This window comes from Saccopteryx bilineata, chromosome 7 (assembly GCF_036850765.1).
Source record: "Saccopteryx bilineata isolate mSacBil1 chromosome 7, mSacBil1_pri_phased_curated, whole genome shotgun sequence".
Lineage (NCBI taxonomy): Eukaryota > Metazoa > Chordata > Mammalia > Chiroptera > Emballonuridae > Saccopteryx > Saccopteryx bilineata.
Genome location: NC_089496.1, coordinates 87,995,379 through 88,016,062, shown reverse-complemented (window position 1 = coordinate 88,016,062; position 20,684 = coordinate 87,995,379). Strand labels below are relative to the sequence as shown.

The 20,684-nt window shown below is 45.8% G+C and overlaps 2 protein-coding genes across 8 annotated transcripts in view; both read left to right on the top strand.

Moving 5' to 3' along the window:
- Window positions 1-42: 42 nt before the first annotated feature.
- NDUFB8 (NADH:ubiquinone oxidoreductase subunit B8) lies at window positions 43-5,218 on the top strand. The gene is made up of 5 exons (XM_066240077.1): window positions 43-195; window positions 451-577; window positions 1,881-1,980; window positions 2,408-2,563; window positions 5,022-5,218. Exons 1-5 carry the CDS (start codon window positions 111-113, stop codon window positions 5,112-5,114), a joined length of 561 nt encoding a protein of 186 aa, XP_066096174.1. The 5' UTR covers window positions 43-110; the 3' UTR covers window positions 5,115-5,218.
- A 2,666-nt stretch (window positions 5,219-7,884) lies between these two features.
- The window catches only part of SEC31B (SEC31 homolog B, COPII coat complex component), a 32,738-nt gene continuing 19,938 nt past the window's right edge, over window positions 7,885-20,684 (top strand). The window contains exons 1-9 of one of the 7 annotated variants that reach the window (XM_066238757.1): window positions 7,994-8,122; window positions 9,926-10,074; window positions 10,948-11,034; window positions 11,365-11,488; window positions 17,516-17,711; window positions 17,929-18,024; window positions 18,962-19,105; window positions 19,470-19,612; window positions 20,464-20,563. In XM_066238757.1, the coding sequence (XP_066094854.1) occupies window positions 10,956-11,034; window positions 11,365-11,488; window positions 17,516-17,711; window positions 17,929-18,024; window positions 18,962-19,105; window positions 19,470-19,612; window positions 20,464-20,563 (882 nt within the window). In that variant the 5' untranslated portion in view covers window positions 7,994-8,122; window positions 9,926-10,074; window positions 10,948-10,955. The other 6 variants (XM_066238756.1, XM_066238762.1, XM_066238758.1 and 3 more) reach the window with 6 other exon arrangements.

Here is a 20,684-nt window from a genome sequence, read left to right as displayed (position 1 = left end):
GAACCCTTAAGACTTCCCTCGCTACCTGCTTTCTCCGTCGCGTTTGGCCCGGCTCAGCCGCCGTGACAGCCCTTTGCGCATGTGCAGAGTAAAGCCCGCAAAAGGTCAAGATGGCGGCGGCCGGGGCGGGGGTCCTGGGAGTCCGAATGCTGCAAAGGGCAGCCCGGAACATGGTGCCGCTGGGTGCACGGGCAGGTCCGCGACAACGGGCGAGGCCTCAGTGTGGGGAGGGGATCCCTGAGGTTTGGTGTGTCGGGGGGCGAGTGGGTATTGTGGATACCGCGGCGGCCGTGTCCAGGCTGAGGGGACGAGGTGGAGTTGGTATATTCAGAAGAGCCAGTGTAGGGTCTTACTGGCCCCTGGAAGTCTCGGGCTTTCACTACAGCTTGAAACCCTCGGGGCGGCAGGCGGAACGGGGTGCATTCTAACCTACCCTCGTCTGCTCTGCAGCCTCCCACATTACCAAGGACATGCTCCCGGGGCCCTATCCCAGGTCCCCAGAAGAAAGGGCTGCTGCCGCCAAGAAGTATAATATGCGAGTGGAAGACTACGAGCCGTACCCGGATGATGGCATGGGGTGAGATAGAGAGGGTCTGTTCGCACCAGGGTAGTGATAGGAGAAGGCGACAGCGTTAGGGGGCTCGACTCTGACCCTTTTCCCTGAACCTTCCTATGACCTCTCAGTCGATGGTGTGGGTGCTTTTCTCGGTGGAGGGATGTGGGAGGCGGTGGGTGAGCAGCTGCAACCGAGAGGACTTCAATTTACTCTTTGGCTCGGACTGTTTCCTCAAATGAGGAAGCAAGGTTTTAATAGCTCCCCTGAGGACCTCTGAATAGCAAGAACCTTCCTTGGCTCCATCCAGAGCCCAAGGTTTCATTTGGATTGAGCATCTCCTGGGCTCAGGTGCTGTCATCTAGGCACGTGACCAGGCTGGAGCTGGACTCCTGTCATTGAGAACCTTATTTGTAGATGGAGTACTCTATATTCGTGTATATCCATCTTTTAAAAATATATATATATCATTGCTCTTGGAGCTGTGGAAATCCTAGCAACTGTAAAGCAGATTAAACAGCCAGCACTCTTACTCCAGTTGATGTTATACCTCCCCCTCTCGCCCCCATAGCCACCTAACATCTCTGTGTGGTTAATTATCTGAAGTGATTACTAGCACCCTCATTTTCTGTCCTAGCATCACTCTTTCAATTGTGGTTTCAGCAGCTCCTATTTGTCCTATTGTTTTCCAATCCCTTTCTGCGATCTATTATATATCAAGTTGTCATCATTTTCTATGTCTTTCATTGTGTTGTGGACAAGAGCAGCCTTGGTAGCCGCCTGTATAAGTTGACCCTGGATTTGTTGGTAAAAACCTAACTTGGCAAGAAGTCCCATCAGGTGTTTGAGACATGGAGATATATGCCACTCTGGTGGTTGAGGAACACAGTTGCTATGAAAAGAATAATTTTCTTATCTGTACTTTTTTGTTTTTATTTCAATTAGCTAGGTGACCTTGGGTTCAGACCATAAACTTCAGTTTAATTTTCTGTCTAATGAGGAAATCAGAGTGATTGATAACTAAATGCCCTTCCAGGCCTAACATTAAAACATCATGTGACTTTTTTCTTTTTGTTGAAAGAAGGTAAGAAAAGCTTATGATGTTATAATGTTTCAGACTTTGACATGAACTTTTAATTACAATTTGGACTTGTTAGTTCTTTGTTTAGGGTCTAGAAATTGAGATCTTGATTTGAAACTCAGTTCCTCTGTCCTTATGTGAGGCAGTTATTTCTGTCAATTAGTTTTTTATCTTAGAGGTGAGGAAACTCTGAATTCTCTGAGATATTGCTCAGAGCCCTTTTCAGAAGTTCTTGTTGTCTCTCAGGTATGGTGACTACCCAAAGCTCCCTGACCGCTCACAGCATGAGAGGGATCCATGGTATGACTGGGACCACCCAGACCTGAGATTAAACTTTGGTGAACCGGTGAGAGAGCCATAATCCATTTAACCTTTCTTCCTTCTCCCTAATGTATTCCCAGGGATTCTTTCTTTAGCTCAAATAGCACTTCTCTGTCCGAGTAATGCTAAAGCTTTCTGCTCAGGGAAGCAAAATCCATTGATTTGAGATCTAAGGTTCCATGTGTGGCATGTGGAATGGAACTTCTGGGAATTAACAAACTCTGTGTTGTGAAAGTTGTGAACTTCCATGATTGGGCTGTCTGTGGTCAGTAGACCCTAGCCATAAACCATCATCTAGTCCTGTGGGCCAGAATATCTCAAACCTGGCTCAGAATATTGCCCAGGGCAGTAGAATGCCTGCGTCAAGCCCTGTATCAGGCTCTGATCACTCTGGACTGCGTGCCCTTTGCAAGAAGTGCAATATGTGACAGTTATCTGCCTTTCTGCCTTAGATTCACTGGGACCTAGATATGTATATCAGGAACCGTGTGGACACATCCCCCACGCCTGTTTCTTGGACTGTCATGTGTAAGCACCTCTTCGGCTTCGTGGCCTTCATGGTGTTCATGTTTTGGGTAGGGGAGACTTATCCCTCCTACCAGCCCGTGGTGAGTATCTGAGAAGTGCTCCCTTAGGCACGTTTACTAAGTCCTCTTTCCTGAAGGAGTGAAGTCTCTGGAGTAGGGATCCACCCAATACCAAGCTTGGCTTCCCAGTAAGGCCTATAGAGGGCCTGATACATTGGCCTGGCACAAGTACCAGAGCACTGCTCCATGCCTACATGTTAGATCAGTCTGTGTGAGAAGAAACAGTTTAGGACTCTGTGAAGAATGAGAACTTGGAAGCCATCTAGTCTCTAGAGTTGCCATTTGGGGACTTACCAATTATATTTCATCATGTGATCTTTTAAGATGCAGTCATGGAATATGGAGATGAAGCCTTGCTTTTTAGAGGTGTGAAGGGTACCTCCTGTGGGGTACTGGAAGCAATTAAGTGTTTACTATATGCATAGAGAGTTATATTTTGGAGAATGTAAAAGAGAAAAAAATAGTCTAGCTTTAAGAAAGTTGAATAAGAAGATTTAGATAAATGACATGAGCAACATTTGAACAAATATATAGGAATTTGGCATAGTTTTTGTGTGTAATGAATGTTTGTGCTAAGGCCGTGATGGCGAACCTTTGTATAAAAACTGCCCACTTTTGCAGCACTGGTCAACCTAGTCCAGGGTTTGGGAACCTATGGCTCAGGAGCCAGATGTGGCTCTTTTGATGGCTGCATCTGGCTCGCAGACAAATCTTTAATAAAAAAAATAATAACGTTAAAAATATAAAACATTCTCATGTATTACAATCCATTCATTTCCTACCGCTCATGTTCATGGTTGTGGGTGGCTGGAGCCAATCACAGCTGTCCTCTGGGACAACACCCAATTTTTGTTGGATAGTGCTTAACTTACACAGGTCGTTGTATGGCTCTTACAGAATTACATTTTAAAATATGTGGTGTTCATGGCTGTCTCAGCCAAAAAGGATCCCGACCCCTGACCTAGTCCTTCCTGCCCACTAGTGGGTGGGAGGGACCAGGTTGACCAGCATTGCAAAAGTGGGCGGTTTTTATGAAAAGGTTCGCCATCACAGTGCTAAGGGACGCCATGAGGTGCTGTTAAGGAGAAGGGTTAAAGTAGATGCCAAATATATATATATATATATACACACACACACACACACACACACACACACACACACACACTTTGGATGTTGGGGAGAAGTTGGATAACATTTGGGGCAAGAGAAAAGAGAATGAAGGAAGGAAAAGGAGAGTGAGTTAGTTGGATGAAATATTTCCTAGATAACTAGCTAGCTACACTGGTTCAACCTGAAGAGCTGCTAAAAATTCAGATTCCTGGGCTTGACTTCCTGGAGAGCCTCATTCAGGAGCTCCACAGTGGGATTCTAAAATCAGTATTTAACAGTTCCCAGGTAATTCTGATGTCCTGGGGAACCAGATGAAGAAATTTCTGTATTAAAAATTATTGTGAGGTGAGCTGATCAGTTAGGTTTGGACACCTTTTCCTGCATTGCTAAGGGCCTTGGACTTGATGGTGCAGTAACACATTAATCCAAGAAATATTTATGAAGCCCCTGCTGTGTACCAAATACAGGCCTTGCTAGGGGTTGGGGATACAGCAATAAGTTGGTCTGCCTCTAGGCAGCTGGGAGCCATGTTGGGTTTTTAAACAGAAGAGTGACATAATGAAAGCTAGGATTTTAGGGAGATGAATCTGGGAGTAGTCTACAGGATAGATTCTAAGGAAAGGAACTGAAGGCAGGAAGCTGCTGTGTTTGCAGTTGGCTGCTCAGTTGCTACCTCTGCAGAGATAATCAATGTCCTGATGGTAGCTGGTATGTCTGTGTGCACTGACATGAGCCTTCCTACCAAGCCCCAGGGACCCCAGGCTGGAGAGTGCACGTAGGGCTGGTGTGAGCACTAACTTCACTTCAGGAGAGCAAGAAACACAGTGTGCCTCTTCCATTTTTCAGTTCTGTAAGCACATCACCCTTTTCTCCTCCCCTTGAGCTGTGTTCTCTGACAGCTGTTTGTTGGTAAAGCCAGCAGCCCCTAAAGCACGTCCCAGCCGTGTCTCCTCTGTGCTTTCCCCCACTGCTGCTCCTGCACGCCTCATTTGCTAGGCCACTTTAGTGGTGGAACCATTAGAGGCTGAGTGACTTAAAGGAGATTGAGTCTGTCTCGACCCCGAGAGAGAGTGGGATGGATGGATGCATCGTCTCATTTAGAAAGCTCTCCCTGGTGCTCTCCTCATTCTCTCTCTCTCTCTCTCTCTCACGCACGCGCGCACACACACAGTATAGGCACCACTTCTCTTACAATCTAGGCTTTCCCTCTGCCTTGGGCTGAGCAGGGAAGAGGAGTGCTCTTCCTGCCATTCTAGCCCAGCTGGGTCTGACCAGAGGCTACCGTGTACCCATTTACTGTGCGTGACTATTAAACTCAGGTATTGGCTGGATGCATGTTGTTCTTGCTGACTTGTGTTTTTTTCCTTAGGGGCCAAAGCAGTATCCTTATAATGATCTCTACCTGGAACGAGGCGGTGATCCGTCCAAAGAACCTGAGCCTGTGGTTCACTATGAAATCTGAGGCTTCGTGGGCTCTGTGCCCCCTAACTGACTCCCTCATTCCTAGAGACTTAACCTTAAAGAAATCCCTAATAAAACTTAGTGCTGTGGTATCTGTGCCTCATTTTCCCAGGAATAGCCTCTGCCATGAGGAACCTCATCCTTCCCCCCACCCCGAGATTGGAAGGATGGGAGGGTGGGGGGGAGTTAAGCAAAACTTATGTCATATGTTACCGTCGCCAGGACTGTGAAAGTATCATAGTTGAGGATCCATTTGTACACCAGGTGTAAGGGTAGCTCCTTTCCTCATTTACAGGGTTGAGGAAGAAGGAAGATATGGTCCTGACTTCCTAAGTTGGAACAAGAATTATTTCCCATAAAAAAACTTTAATAATAGTTAACTAATAAAAAAAATTATAGTTTAACATGTTATAAGTATAGTATAGGATAAATAGATGGTTTTGGACTGGTCAAGGGCTGTGACTGCCTCTGATTTTACTTGTCTTATATGATATAAATAGGTATTTCTTATTCCAAAGCAACTTCTGAATCCTAGCTTCTTAAAAGCTAACATTACTTATATTTATGTATTAGAGTACAGTTTAGTGAGTTATTACTGATCCTTTACGGCATTTGTTGCCTTAATGATTCATCCAAGTTCTTATATAGCAGGGGTTGGGAATCTATGGCTCGCGAGCCAGATGTGGCTCTTTTGATGGCTGCATCTGGCTTGCAGACAAATCTTTAATAAAAAAAAATAGTAACATTAAAAATATAAAACATTTTCATGTATTACAATCCATTCATTTCCTACCACTCATGTTCATGGTTGTGGGTGGCTGGAGCCAATCACAGCTGTCCTCCAGGACAACACCAAATTTTTATTGGATAATACTTAACGTACACGGGTCGTTGTATGGCTCTCACGGATTTACATTTTAAAATATGTGGCATTCATGGCTGTCTCAGCCAAAAAGGTTCCCGACCCCTGTTATATAGCCTTAGAGGAAAACCATGTTTTTGAGAGTCTTATCTGAATGCATCTGGTAAGTGGACCAACTTCTCTTCTTCCCTTTGGGGACATTTTTTTAGATTACAATTATATTGCCTGAAAACCTGACCCCTAAAAAAGCATACATTCAACAGACCTGTGGAAGCAAGCAAGTTCATTCAAGTCAGATAAGGTATCCTTTAGTAGTTGTCTAGGCAGTGAAAGACTTATGAGATCAGGGAGTGGGTACATATACCAAAATGCCTCTCAAAACCTCCAATGTCTTTTTGTGTCTTCATTCTCTGTCCTTTAGAGCATTTGGTAACCATTTAGCAAACATCTGTGTGCCTCAGACACTGATAGGCCCTGGGGATATAAAGTTGAACAAGACAAAATAATTGCCTTCAAGTTACCTGGACTGGCAGTTAAAAAAACAAGGTGAAAAGAATTTATAATATGTGTGAATTGAGAGAAGAAAGCACCTAAGAAAACCAAATCATGTCTTGCTTGAAACTGACCTTATGCCTTTGGTTCAGATTTATTTCATTTAGAAAGCTCTCCCTGGTGCTCTCTTCATTCTCTCTAATGTACCTCATCATTCCCTAATGTGAAGTATTTCCTGATGTTCAGTTGTCAACCTGCTTACTTTTCCTCAGATCTCATCCACGGTTGTGCTAAGAAATTAAATATTTAGTGAGTGCTTAGTACATAGAGTGGGCAGGCACAAACCATGCCCTAAATTGTCTTCTGTCCTGACATGAAAGGAAATCTAGAGTTGTGTCACAATTACTTGGGGCTGTCATAACTCACCATCTTTGGAGGATATCAGGCAGGAGTACAGTGGACTTGATGCATTAAATAGATGTTTTAGGTCTCAGATCTTCAGCTGCCTACAGGATATTTTATTTGGAAATGCCATAATTAAATACATATGATCTTTTCACCTCCAACTCCTTTATCAGTCACAAAAGCCTGTCCAATTTTCCTTTACAAACATTGTCACTCTTAATCCAGGTTCTCATCACCTGGTACCTAGGTTGTTCTAATCTCTTAATTGAGTTCCTGCCTCCAGCCCTCTCTTCTCTCCCTGGGTGGATCCATATTACTAGTCTCAAAATACAATTTATATCTTATTGCATCCCTACCCATGATTTTCAATAACTCTTGATTATCTGAGTTAAGTCAGTATTTCACAGTCTGTAGCCTCTTTTATTCAAGATACAGGAAAGGTCAGCGATTAGCCCGTTGGGCCCCTTCTTCCTTGCTGAGGCATTGCCTGTCTTGCAGCTCCAAGGTATAACACCTGTCTCATGTTTTTGAGACCTTCCAGGAAGCTCCTCTCTGGTCTACAATACCTTGCCCTCCGCACACCTATAGCCCTTAATTAGTTAAACCAATAGTTTTGGGCGCCAGTAGTTTCTGGGCTGCAATGTGCCACAGTTATTTATGGCCTCCGATTGCTGAGTTTTTACCTTTTCAATTAGGGTTCTAGTGAGAGCTCCTGGAGCTAGGGCCAGTTGTTCTCCGCTTCAATAAGTAGATAATGAATTGATATTTTCCCTTTTCAGAGGCTGGTTCCATAGCCTAGCTCAAATTGATAAACCAGAATTTACTGGCAGCAGAATCTGACCTTCTGCGGCAGAACTGTGCAATCATAGGCCAGGTGAGAGAGGCACATTAAAAGCTATAGTCCTCTTCCATATATCTTCGTGGGTCGGCCGGGCCCGGTTCTCCGCTCCCAGCTTCGCGGCGCGTGTGGGCAGCGAGGCCCTGCGGGCCAGGACTACTTTTGGTCCTCTACAGCCGCCGTCCATAGCGCCCAGAAGAGCGGCCCTGGGTCGCCGCGGCTGACCCTTGACCTGGGCTCTGCCGGCAGGTTGGTTTTCCTCGCAGTCTGGAACCCAAGAGAGCAGAGACTGAGCTGGGGACTGGGACCGCCGCTCCTGCCTCGGGGGGACCGCGCGCTCTGCGGAGACCCCGGGCCGCCCCGGCCCCGGCCGTGCGCCTCCCGCGCTGCGCCCTTGCTCGCATCGGGCCCGGTGCGCTCCACCTGCCGCCCCCGGGCCGCCTTTGGCGATGCCCTCGCGCCTTGCTTTCTGTCCTGGGCCCTGACCTGGCCAGGCCCTGGGGCCCGCCCCGAGTCTCTGCGCACCGCGCTGCGGGGCAGGCGGAGAGAAACTCAGTTGACCGCCCCCCACTGGGCCTGGGCTGCCCAGGGTATGCGGCGCCCTCCATCTCTGCAAAAGTCTGTTCAGCTCTTGGTTGAAGGGTCATAGCCCTCCCACCGTCAACGCCCCGTCCCTCAGCCAGCGGGGGCCTTTTGTTTTGTGAACAGCTGTCTCTGAACAAATAGATTAAAAGTCCATTGTCCCAATTTCTAAACTGTTAGGATTTAAACTCTTCAAGGAGTTTAGTTTAGTTTAGACTTAAAAGCAATGGGCCCTGAAGACTCATAAGGGTTCACACCTTGACCTACCCAGTTTTCTTCTTTGTAAAGTTGGGATAATAGTACGTACTTGCCGTGTAGAACCATAGTGAGAATTAAAAAGGTTAGCATGTCAAGTGTACAGTTCTAATAGTAACTCCTACTTTTGTTAAGGGATCTTTTCCCAGAAACGTGAAAATGGTTTTGACCAGCAGGTGGCACTGGTAACTGTATAGTGAACGTGTCAGAAGATTTCTGATGTAGCCTCAAGTGTTCAGAGGCCTTCTGGAAATCTTGGCTAAATAGTTGGTCTTAAACTTTCTTCAAGCTGTAAAGTACATTAGAGATTAAGTGATACTACTTTCTGTTTTCTAAGTTGAGAATAACCGGACCGTGGTTTGCTTAATTAAAGCAGGTTGCAGTGGGTCCCATTGTTACTTTTTACTTTTATTTTTTACGTTTCTGCCGCTTTGTGAGCTCATTGGAATGGTACCATGAATATGCGTTAAAACTGAATTGGAAGCCACAGAGTTAAAATGGATGTTTTCGTTCCGGTGCTTACTATGTGTCAGACGTTCTGGTTATAACATGAGCAAAGCAGGCGCAGTGCTAACTCTCATGGAGTTTACTTTGTGGATAAGACCACCAATGTAAATGTAAATAATTAAATATTATAAATTGCTAAGAAAAAAAAATTGAGGCTCTTTTTGATTGGGTAGCTCTTTAAGGAGATGAGAAGCTGAACCCAGAAAGATGTGATGAGGAGCCAGACATGCAAAGGATGAAGGGAAGAACATTCAAAACATAAGGAAGAGCATTTGCAGAAGCTGTGAGGTGGAAAAAAGCCAGGAAATGCACAAAAGCGAGTGCAGCTGGAACACAATGAATAAGTGGGGAAGTAGCAGAGATGAAGTGGAAGTGGTGGGCTGGAGCCTTTGAGCAGGGCCATAATGAGGGGTTTGAATTTTATTCTGAATGTGCTAGAAGCCATTGAAAGATTTTAAGCATGGAATGCGAAAATTCTGTTTTGGTTTTAAAAGTTCACTCCTGCTGTGTAGCAAATGAATTGTGTGATGGAATGAGTAGCGAGGAGATGTCAAATTGGAAGATTATTTAAGTGATCCAGGTGAGAGATGATGGCATCTTTAAATAGAGGGGTGGTGGTGGAGATGGAGGAAAGACGACAGATTAAGATACATTTTGGGAGGTAAAATCTGGAAGACTTAATGATGGGTTAGAAGGGAATGAAGGAAAAGCGAGGAAATCAAGGGTGATATTCAGGTTTCTGGGTTGAGCAATTGGGTGGAGAGTGGAGCCACTTACAGAGATGAATACTGGAGAAGAGACTTTGGGGGAGAAGATGTGGGATAGAGAATTCCATTTTATTTTTTTTTATTTTTTCTTTATACATTTTTAGAGAGGAGAGAGAGAGAGAGACAGAGAGAGAGAAGGGGGGTGGAGCTGGAAGCATCAACTCCCATATGTGCCTTGACCAGGCAAGCCCAGGGTTTTGAACCGGCGACCTCAGCGTTCCAGGTCTACGCTTTATCCACTGCACCACCACAGGTCAGGCCGAGAGAATTCCATTTTAGACAAACTTAGATACCTGCTATATCCATGTGGAAATATTTGTTTATCAGTTGTATATAAAAACTTAGAGCTCAGAGGGGGGATTAGTATTGGTGATATAAATTTGAGAGTCATTGCCCTGGCCGGTTGGCTCAGTGATAGAGCGTCAGCCTGGCGTGCGGAAGTCCTGGGTTCGATTCCCGGCCAGGGCACACAGGAGAAGCGCCCATCTGCTTCTCCACCCCTCCCCCTCTCCTTCCTCTCTGTCTCTCTCTTCCCCTCCCGCAGCGAGGCTCCATTGGAGCAAAGATGGCCCGGGCGCTGGGGATGGCTCCTTGGCCTCTGCCCCAGGCGCTAGAGTGGCTCTGGTCGCGACAGAGCGACGCCCCGGAGGGACAGAGCGTCGCCCTCTGGTGGGCGTGCCGGGTGGATCCCGGTCGGACGCATGCGGGAGTCTGTCTGACTGTCTCTTCCCGTTTCCAGCTTCAGAAAAATACAAAAAAAAAAAAAAAAAAAAATTGAGAGTCATCAGCATTTGAATTATATTTAAAGCAAAGGGAATTTAATAAAATCACTGAGAGATTATCTGGTTTGATGGTTATCACCACCATGGGGCCTGTGGCAACCAGTGTGGTTGGTTATTTTTTTGGATTTAAAGCATTAGATTTCAGTAATTGGGTAATTGGACTGTCCTTACAGATATGCAAATGGCCATGTGTTTGTCATCCTATGTTGCCCTGAGATATCCCATCCCATGACAGAGAGAAACAAGATCTCGTGTATACAGGTGCTCCCTGGATCTGGCCCTTAAGCTTGCTGGTTTCTGTTTTCGTTGAGCTGAGAGCCATGTCAGTTTTCTGCCACCTACAGGTCAGACCATGAAGCTGAAGGAACTTGAGAGGCCAGCTGTCCAAGTGTGGAGTCCAGCCAGCCAGTACCCAGTGTATCTGGCCACAGGTATGGTGATACTGTGGGCTAGGAGCCATGGGAAGTACATAGGTCAAAGAGAAACTTAGTATGCACTATTCTTTCTTGAGCATCAGAGAAAGCTTTCGAGTCAGGGGGTTGGCTGTCTGCATAAGCAAGGGAATGTTAAGTGTTTGGGTACCTGGGGGCAGCCTTGGACCATGGCTCAAGGCTGGGCACCTCATGCTTTGCCATTTGAAAAAGGGTACACTCAGTCTTTTCCTTTTTCTCCTTCTCTCCACTCCCTAACCATTTATACCTCAACTCCATGCATGTTTTGTTGCTCATATGCTGCCTCTTCCTAACTTTTTTTGTGCCTAGGAACATCTGCCCAGCAGCTAGATGCCTCCTTTAGCACAAATGGCACATTGGAAATCTTTGAGGTTGATTTCAGGGACCCTTCTTTGGACTTGAAACGCAAGGGAGTCCTTTCTGCCTCAATCAGGTACTATGTCTGAAGTGCTGATGCGTATGTAGGACAGATCCTGACGGAGGTCCTGATGGGGAATCCTAGTGTGTGCTTCCCAGGGCTCATGGGAGACAAAGGAGGGGAGAAGGACACTCACCAAGTTGGAGAGAAGTTAACTCTGGGTTTATTTTGCAAAAACAATTTGAAAAGCACCCGCTCCTTTCTGGGCAGCAGCAGCAGCAGCAGCTGCATTGGACAGAATCATGTGGTCGAGATGCCTTACACAAGCCTGGGGCCATGAGTACCTGATCTCTCTCGGGACCCAGAGATGTTGACTCCTTCCTCTCTTGGCTCTTATGAAGATAAAAACCTTACACAGTACCCCTTCTTCCGTCAAAGGGAGGAGAACAAATGCTCCTCTTCTCACTGCTCTCAGGGATTGATTGGGTGCTCATAGATTTCACGGCTCTGGTAGGCTTACAGGGCAGCATTCACTTATTAGCATTCATGAGCACATGTGTACATGCTAGGCACTGTGCTGGGGGCTCTGTATTTCTTATTCATTTCTCTAAATGAGCCTAAGCAATAAATAACATTATTCTCGGTTCATATAGGCGAGAACCAAAACTCTGGGAACCTAGCACTTAAGTTTCCATCTGTCTCCTTCCAAAGCCTGCCTTCTCTCCATTATTCAGCTGTTCTTGTCTAGCTTTTGTAAACATGAGGCTTATGTCTGAAGCAATGGTCTCCAAATTTTTGTGCCATCAGAAAAATGTCAATATTCACTATACTTGTTATATATTCAGTACAAATAATGTACAGTTATTATTGTACTATTAGTAAAGTGCAATTTATATAATTTTATCATTTTTTAGATTAAACATATAAATATTTTTCTTACAGCCAGAGAATTATCTTGTCCATCCCAGTTTAGAGTACAGTGTTCCATCCTCTTGTAAATTTTGGGGCTCATCTGAAAGATTAGTTAAGATGTTTAAAAAGAAGTGCCCTCTTCTTTATTTTCATGGTTTAATCTAATAATGAGGGTTAGTTATTGTTCTCATTTTCTTGAGCCTCTGTGTCACTTTATGACAGTATCCATATTTCACATTTTTTACATATCTTTGTATTCCAGTATTTGTACCTTTTTGAAGAGCAAGAAGTGGAGGGTTTAAAAATAATAATGAGATAGTTTTAGCCTCTAAGCAAGTATTTCAGAAAGGGCCCCTGATGGAGGTGAGCTAATTCAATAATATTTGTACTCCTGGAGGTAAGAAAAGGGGCAATGGGCAAGGGGTCTTATTCTTGGCCAGGCAAGCATCAGCATCAGCACAGTGGTGGCTCCTTTGGCTTAGAGTTCCTAAAAAAGAGGCCCTGGCTGGTTGCTCAGTGGTAGAGTATTGGCCTGGCATGTGGATGTCCCAGGTTTGATTCCTGGTCAAGGCACACAGGAGAAGCGCCCATCTGCTTCTCCACTCCTCTCCCTCTCACTTCTCTCTCTCTCTCTCTCTCTCTCTCTCTCTCTCTCTCTGTTCCCCTCCTGCAGCCATGGCTCCATAGGAGCGAGTTGGCCTCGGGCACTGAGGATGGCTCCATGGCCTCCACCTCAGGTGCTAAGGAGAGCTCGGTTCCTGAGCAATGGAGCAACGCCCCAGATGGGCAGAGCATTGCCCCTTAGTGGGTTTGCTGGGTGAATTCCGGTTGAGGTGCATGTGGGAGTCTGTCTTTGCCTCCCCTGTTCTCACTGAATAAAAAAAAGTAGCAATATAATTGCTTAAGAAACCTTGAAATTGAATTGTAAAATCCCACATGGGTGGAATTTTTTGTCTGTTTTATTCACTGCTGTATCTCTAGAACCTAGAATGATGCTTGGCAGAAAATGTTTAATAAATATTTATTGAATGAATAAGTGATATAAAAAAATTCTTTTATTTTTAGGTGTTTTTTTATTTTAATGAGGTGATATTAATCAATCAGGGTACATAGGTTCAGAGAAAACATCTCCAGATTATTTTGAAAATTCTTATGAGGTCCTTTTGAGCCAATGATCTGGGTTACCAAATTGAGCATTCTGTCCACCACCTCAGTTAGTTGTAGTTAGTCTTCAGTTAGTCTAAGAGCTTTTCAAGGGTGATGATCTGTTTCTTTTGCAGCCAACTAGGTGGAAGGGACCCTTTTTGAAATGTTGGTACTGAATGTGGGCGTCATGAACTTCACCTCATATCTTGCCTGCAGGGATTTGTAGGCTATAACCAAAATAAATACTGCAGTTAATACTGTTGATAGTATTTCATCTCTACCTTCTTTTTCCACCTCTATAATTGTGTCCAAAGATTGGTTCTCATTCCCAAAGACCTAAGGGATTACCTTTGACACAGTCCTGTTGGGTCCTTTCTGAAGAAGTCATCTTAGACATACTAAGGTCTAAGACTTCTTTCTGTTCCAGCCTGGGTTAGGTCACTTACTCAAAAGTCAGTATCACAGACTATTGACCAAGATAGTCAGGGTAGATAGAGGACCGCCCATCCGTTGCTTTATGCTTTCCTCTTTATTTTGTGTTATCTTCTGCATGGCTTAGTGGAGAGCACAGCTGAGTTGGATTGCAGCCTTGACAAAAGCTATATGACTTTGGGCAAGCTGAGTTCTGTCAGTGATCTTGGGTTTCCTCACTGATGTATAAAGAAGAGACTTTACCAGACGGCTTCTAGGAACCTACTAACCTTGAAATTCAGATCTTATTCAAATCTTCAGTTCTTTTTCTAGGTTAGTTTCCTTCCTCCCTTCCCCTTTATTTTTAAAGAAAACTTTTCCTTGTGTCTCTTCATTATTAACTAAACATATACTTTTCAAAATCATCCCTTTCCTTTGCCTGCCCTTTTCACTAGACCCATTCCCCAAACCACATTTGAATCCTGAAAATCCCCTTGTCCTCAACCCATGATGCATCAGAGAAGTACCCGTTTAAATGCCTGACTGACATGTTTTGAAATACTGGTATGGATGTACGGAAGGGACAGCCTCAAGCTAAAAATAGACTGAAGAGAGTGCATGGATAAATGTCACTGGATACAATCAGAGTCAATATGGATTAGCATGGACACCGAAGCAAGTGATGTTTGACTTGTTAGACAATCTCAGGCAAGAAGAAAGGTTTCTGGGAGAAGAACACATTGTTTATGTATTGACTTTTGACCTGAGGACATACGTGCTGTGGCTGAATGATGTCAGAGGCCAATGTGTGATCTACTCTCCACCTCTGTCTACACTGAGGTTCTCGATCTCTGAGTGGCCTCTGTAACCTCTGTATGACCCATCCTCTAGTCACATATTTCACAAGTAGGTGATCTATCTTCCAGTACTTTTATCTCAACTCTATAGTCTTTTTAATTTTTAAAAAATGTTTATTTTAGAGAGAAGAAGGGGGAGAGAGAGAGAGAAAGAGATAGAAACATCTATTTGTTCCTGTATGTGCCCTGACCTGGAATCAAACAGCAACCTCTACACTTCTGGATGACGCTCCAACCAACTGAGCCATCTGGCCAGGGCTTAATTCTATATTTTGCGGGAGCACTTGGAACTCTCTGTGGGTGCTTGTGGGACAACAGCAAGCAGAAAACAACCACTTTATATATTTCTTAGTTTTACTGTTTCTAAGACTTGTCTTCTATCTAGAAGATCCCAGGATCCCAGAATAGGGAGAGCTTGAGCTTTGCTGCTGGAGAGACCGGGCTTGTATCCCAGTTCTGCCATCTCCTGCCCCATTTGGTATCCAGCTTCACCCTCACCAGTGAAGTGTCTAACAATAGGAATAGACTGTCTGTGTTCTTACAGAAAGAAAATCATTTTGTCATACTTTGTGTTCTGCATTTCAGCCACTCTGGAGTAACTGGGCCCTCTTCTCAAACCCTTTGGTGACCCTCCCTCCCTCCTTAAGGTCTCAGGTACCTTTTCTTCTGGTCTGTCATATGTGCTCTGACCATAGAGGGGCACCTCTTCTACCATCCCCACGTGGGTTTTTCACTGGCCATCCTCTCCTCTGGTTCCTGTCTGACCTCCATGGGCTTCTCTAGGTGCTCTGTTGACTTGCCCGCTGCCACGCTACCTTCTGGCCCCAGGATGCCATGGCAGCGTCTTGAGCCAGTAAGGAACACATTCTTCTGCCCTGTTAGGATCAGACAACCTTAGAAAACAGTCTTTCTGACAGTAGCTTCAGAGCCACCATTTGTGTCAGCTCTACTGTTTTTTGTTGTTGTTTTTTTTTACATCTATTGGGGTGACATTCATTAATATATCCATTTCAAGTGTACAGTTCTATAATACATCATTTGTATATTGTGTTATGTGCTCACCACCCCAAGTCTAGTCTCCTTCCATCACTATATGTTTGTTCTCCTTTACCCTCTTCATCCTCGCCCCACCCCCTCCCCTCTGGTAACTACACTGTACTGCTTTGCTTCAGATGTTAACCTAGTCTGAGCTGCTGCTCAGCAATTCATTCCAGCAGGTTGGCTCTGCTCGTATGACTGGCCAGACAGGTTCCTGCCTGATCACCCCACTTGATTTCTTTGCTGACTGGCCCTAGGGTATGGAGACACTTTATTTCAGTTAGGGATGTTAGGACATCAATCCTTTCAGTGTGAAGTCTGACTTCTCTGAAGGGCTGTGGAAATATCCTTGGCTAGCAGCTGAGAATTGGAGGATGGACCACCTAGGAGGCTTTGGGGACTTCACATGCTTTCTCTATGGGCTTTGCAGAGGACCATGCTTGTCCATCTTTTTTTTTTTTTTTTTTTTTTTTGGTGTAAGACACTGACAGTATTTTGTTAGAAGCATCCTTAGAAAGCCAGAAAAGTGTTTCCCAAGAGGCGTGTTTATTCTACTATTCTACACGCCCCTATGTCTCTAGGGCTGGCCCATTGCAGCCACCTAACAGCTTCAATAGCTAGCCACCTGGGCAAGGCCCAGGGTGGGGAGATCCTTGGCTCTTTTCTCGCTTCTAGTTTTAAAGGAAAGAGGGGACTGCAATTCTTGGCCTAGGGAATCTGCTTCTAATCAAGTACAGAAAAGCTTGGATCTTCCTCTAAACAGAAGGCAGTCTAGATCTCAGGCTTTAAAATAAAATGGGCCTGACTTTGAACCTTGATTCTGCCACTTCCTAGCTGTAAAATGGAGATAAAATTACTAGTTGTATATGCAGAGGTTTCAAAACTTCTCTATGCCTCAGTTTCCTCAGTTGAATATGGAATAATAATAGCACCTTTGGGGGTTGTTGAATGTTAAATCAGTTAATACATATAAAGCACCTAAGATAGTGCCTGGTACATAGGAAATATTCAATAACTATTAGTTATTTGAGTTGTGAGAGTTAAGTGACATAACCTATCTGAAGTATTTATCACTAGGCCTGTATATACTGCTCACAAAAATTAGGGGATATTTTACCGCTTTTTATTCATTTTGAAATATCCCCTAATTTTGTGAGCAGTATAATATTAACTTTAAAAAAGTATCTCCACGCCTGACCAGGCAGTGGCACAGTGGATAGAGGGTTGGACTGGGATGCAGAAGACCCAGGTTCGAGTCCCCGAGGTCGCCAGCTTGAGTGCGGGCTCATCCGGTTTGAGCAGAGCTCACCAGCTTGGACCCAAGGTCACTGGGTCAAGCAAAGGGTTACTCAGTGTGCTAGAGCCCCATGGTCAAGGCACATATGAGAAAGCAATCAATGAACAACTAAGGTGTCACATTGAAAAACTGATGCTTCTCATCTCTCTCCGTTCCCATCTGTCTATCCCTCTCTCTGACTCTCTCTCTGTCTCTAAAAAATATATATATCTCCACACAACTCTGAGGGAGGGGCTTCCTGGCTTCTAGTGTGCCAGAGGGGGCATTTTTTCAGAGAAAGGGCAGGGGCAGGCAGAGGAGGCTTTGACTGTGTATCCGGGAATGAGGAAGACCAGCAGGCCCCAGCCTGGTGGGGGGTACTTGCAGAGAGGCAAGGGCTGACAGAGATGTTTACTGATATGAACCTGAATTGGTGCTGATGCTAGTTTCTCCTCTCTGTAGGTTTCACAAGCTGATCTGGGGGAGCTCTGGCAATGGACTTCTGGAAGGCTCCGGGGTTATTGCAGGCGGTGGAGACAATGGCATGCTTACTCTATACAGTGTGGCCCACATCCTGTCTTCAGGGAAGGAGCCCGTTATTGCCCAGAGACAGAAGCACACGGGCGCTGTCAGAGCCCTTGACTTTAATCCTTTCCAGGTACTACGTTTCATTTGGTCAGACAAGGCCAAGCCCTCGAACAAGAGCTCTGAATGGAAGCATTCACTTATGACCTTCAGTCTATAACTCTGAACCCATCCCAGGCTGTTATGGGGGAGGCTTTGGAAGCCTAATATGTGGGTCTCTTCCCCCCTCTCCTTCTCTCCTCTCCTCTCTTCCTGGGATGGTGGTCTCCAAAGGCCTATGTTTCATACAGGGCAACCTCCTGGCCTCGGGAGCCAGTGATTCTGAAATCTTCATATGGGATTTGAATAACCTGAGTGTGCCAATGACCCCGGGATCCAAGTCACAGGTGAGGAGGCTCCCGGAGCTGCTGTGAACAGTGTGCAGCTGACTTGCCCAGGAAAAAGGAAAAGTCTTGATTGACTTCTAGAGCCAAAGCATAAAAGGTTTTAGGCTTTACCACTGGAGGGCAATACAGCTCCACAGACTAATGTGCTACCAGATGATCACAGACGGGTGGGGAGGTTGTGTGTGTGGGTGGGTGGGGGTTGTGGTCATTAACTGTCTCAGGGGTTTCTGGAAAGAGAGTGAAGGAGAGGGGGGGAGTAGAAGACATTGAGGGGAGGAATGAGCGTGCTGTTTTATCACAGCACAGTGCGGGCAAGGCTAAGCGAGCGCAGTGCAGAAGGGGCCAGCGCAGGACTCCCAGATACACCCTTGTCCTTTCTGTGGGGACGGTCAGCCTTGTCTCTGTACCTGGGTTCCCTGTGCAGGCAGGGGTCACGTGTATCTCTGTCTCTGAGTGTACTTGTGTGTCAGTCTGTAACTGGGCCTTTTTGCTTCTTGGCTTTTCTCTGGCTTACGCTTACAGTATCGTGAGGTAAGTTAATAAATTTGATAGCGTCTGTGCCCTAAATGGCTTTTCTTTCTGTCTCACTCTGGGAATGTTGGGTGTTTGTTTCCCTCCCTTCCTCACCTTCCTCTCCCTGAGAGGTTTTTTTGTTTTGTTTTTTTTGTTTTTTTAATCTTGATTCTATCCTTTCAGGAGCACCTTGGGATAAGAGTAAAACCCAGGTGTGCCTGCCATTGTCTCAGCTTCTATACCAGTACCCTAAAGCTTCCTCTCTGGAAATTCAGCTCCCAGCTACCTGAGACCATCTTGGTTTGGGTAGCCTGATGTCTACTCTTAAGTCTTTCTGAGGGTGGTTGGGAGCAGTGGAAGAGCAGATGTCCTTTGGTCTGGGGTGACAAGTTGTCCTCCACCCCCTACCCCCATCCCACCTCAGCAGCCCCTGGAAGACATCAAGGCACTCTCTTGGAACCGGCAAGTTCAACATATTTTGTCTTCTGCTCACCCCAGTGGCAAGGCAGTTGTGTGGGATCTCAGGAAGAATGAACCTATCATCAAAGTCAGTGATCACAGCAACAGGGTAAGTCATGGAGCACAATACAGCCTTGGGCTGTGGCTTCTCTCTCATGCCTAGTCATTGCAGCTTTTCTTTCCCAGACCAGGATTCTGTTTCCAGCTGTTGCACATCTGGATTCAGCACCTAGCAGATTTCCTATTGAGGATGACATCTTAGGGAAGCTAAACAGAGCTGATATGGGGGCTTCTAATGCTCCTTCCTCATTCATGGTCATCATTTATTTCCTGATGGCTATGGTGTTCCCAGTCACCTAGAAAAGGCATAACCTGCCCTTGGAGAGGCCCCATTCCGTCTGGACAGAAAAAGTCAGTAACTAAAAGAGTCAGGTTATGTTGCCCATTGGCATTGGCATCTGCTCTGTTCACAGATGCACTGCTCAGGCCTGGCCTGGCACCCCGACATAGCCACTCAGTTGGTGCTGTGCTCAGAAGACGACCGTCTCCCGGTGATTCAGCTGTGGGACCTGCGCTTTGCCTCCTCACCCCTGAAGGTGCTGGAGAGCCATAGCAGGTAGCATCTCAAACCTCATCAGCATCCCTGGTGGAGGGCAGGGGCATAATGACCCAGGTAGGGGGCAATGAGTGCCTCACTTTAGCTACCAAACATCCTCTCTGTCTTCAAAGACATCCCAGTGAACACACAGTCACCGGTCCTAGCTCCAGCCCAACCAAGAGGAGTTCCTTCAGACCAGAGGTTATGGAGCAGAGCCTTAGGTTTCATCCAGCTTCTAGAAATTGGAATGGAGATGGAGTCATGAGAAATATTGGAGCCAGTGTTCAGCCCCCTAGGAGAGTCTCCAGGCTCCCATCTGAGGGTAATGCTCATTTCTTTAGGTGATAAGGTTGCCCCCTTTCTAAGACTTCTCCTTAACAGGAGATCCTTGGCTCTGTGTGTCCTGCGCACAGGCCTGCCTCTGAAGCTGAGCTCTTGGGCCCACAGCAGAGAACGCAGCCCCAAGGTCTGTTCTTTCTATCTCACAGGTCATGCTGCCTTTAGACTTCCTTGGGGATTTTTGAGAATTAGGTCCTCACTACCCTCTTCGGCTGAAAGCACCCATAGGGATGAGTGCTTGTCATGTTCATAGTCCCTACTCTACAATCAGGGAAAAGAAGCAGGCCGTCCTGCAGTGGCCTGTGAGAGTCAGAGTGAGATGGTGCACACAGTACATAGACTCTGGAAATTGACTTGGGTTCTGGCTGCTTGGCTGCTGAAAGTTTCTTAATTTTTCAAGGCCTTGTTTTCCTCATTTGTGAAATAAAATCAAGCTGCTCACCTTGTAGGGATGAGATTTATCAGAGACATATAAAGTACTTTACTCATAGGAGACATTCAGCAAATGTTAGCTCCTCCTTCCTCTTTAGGGGTATCTTGTCAGTGTCATGGAGCCAGGCCGATGCTGAGCTGCTGCTCAGTAGTGCCAAAGACAACCAGGTCTTGTGCTGGAACCTGGGGAGCAGCGAGGTAGGCTGGCCCTTCCGTGGGTGTGCTGGGAGGGGAGGGGCGATGGGAGGGGAAACCAGCAGCGCTGCATTCTGGGCTGCCTTCCCTATGTCAGGGTTTCCCTATGGTGTGTTCTCTCTTA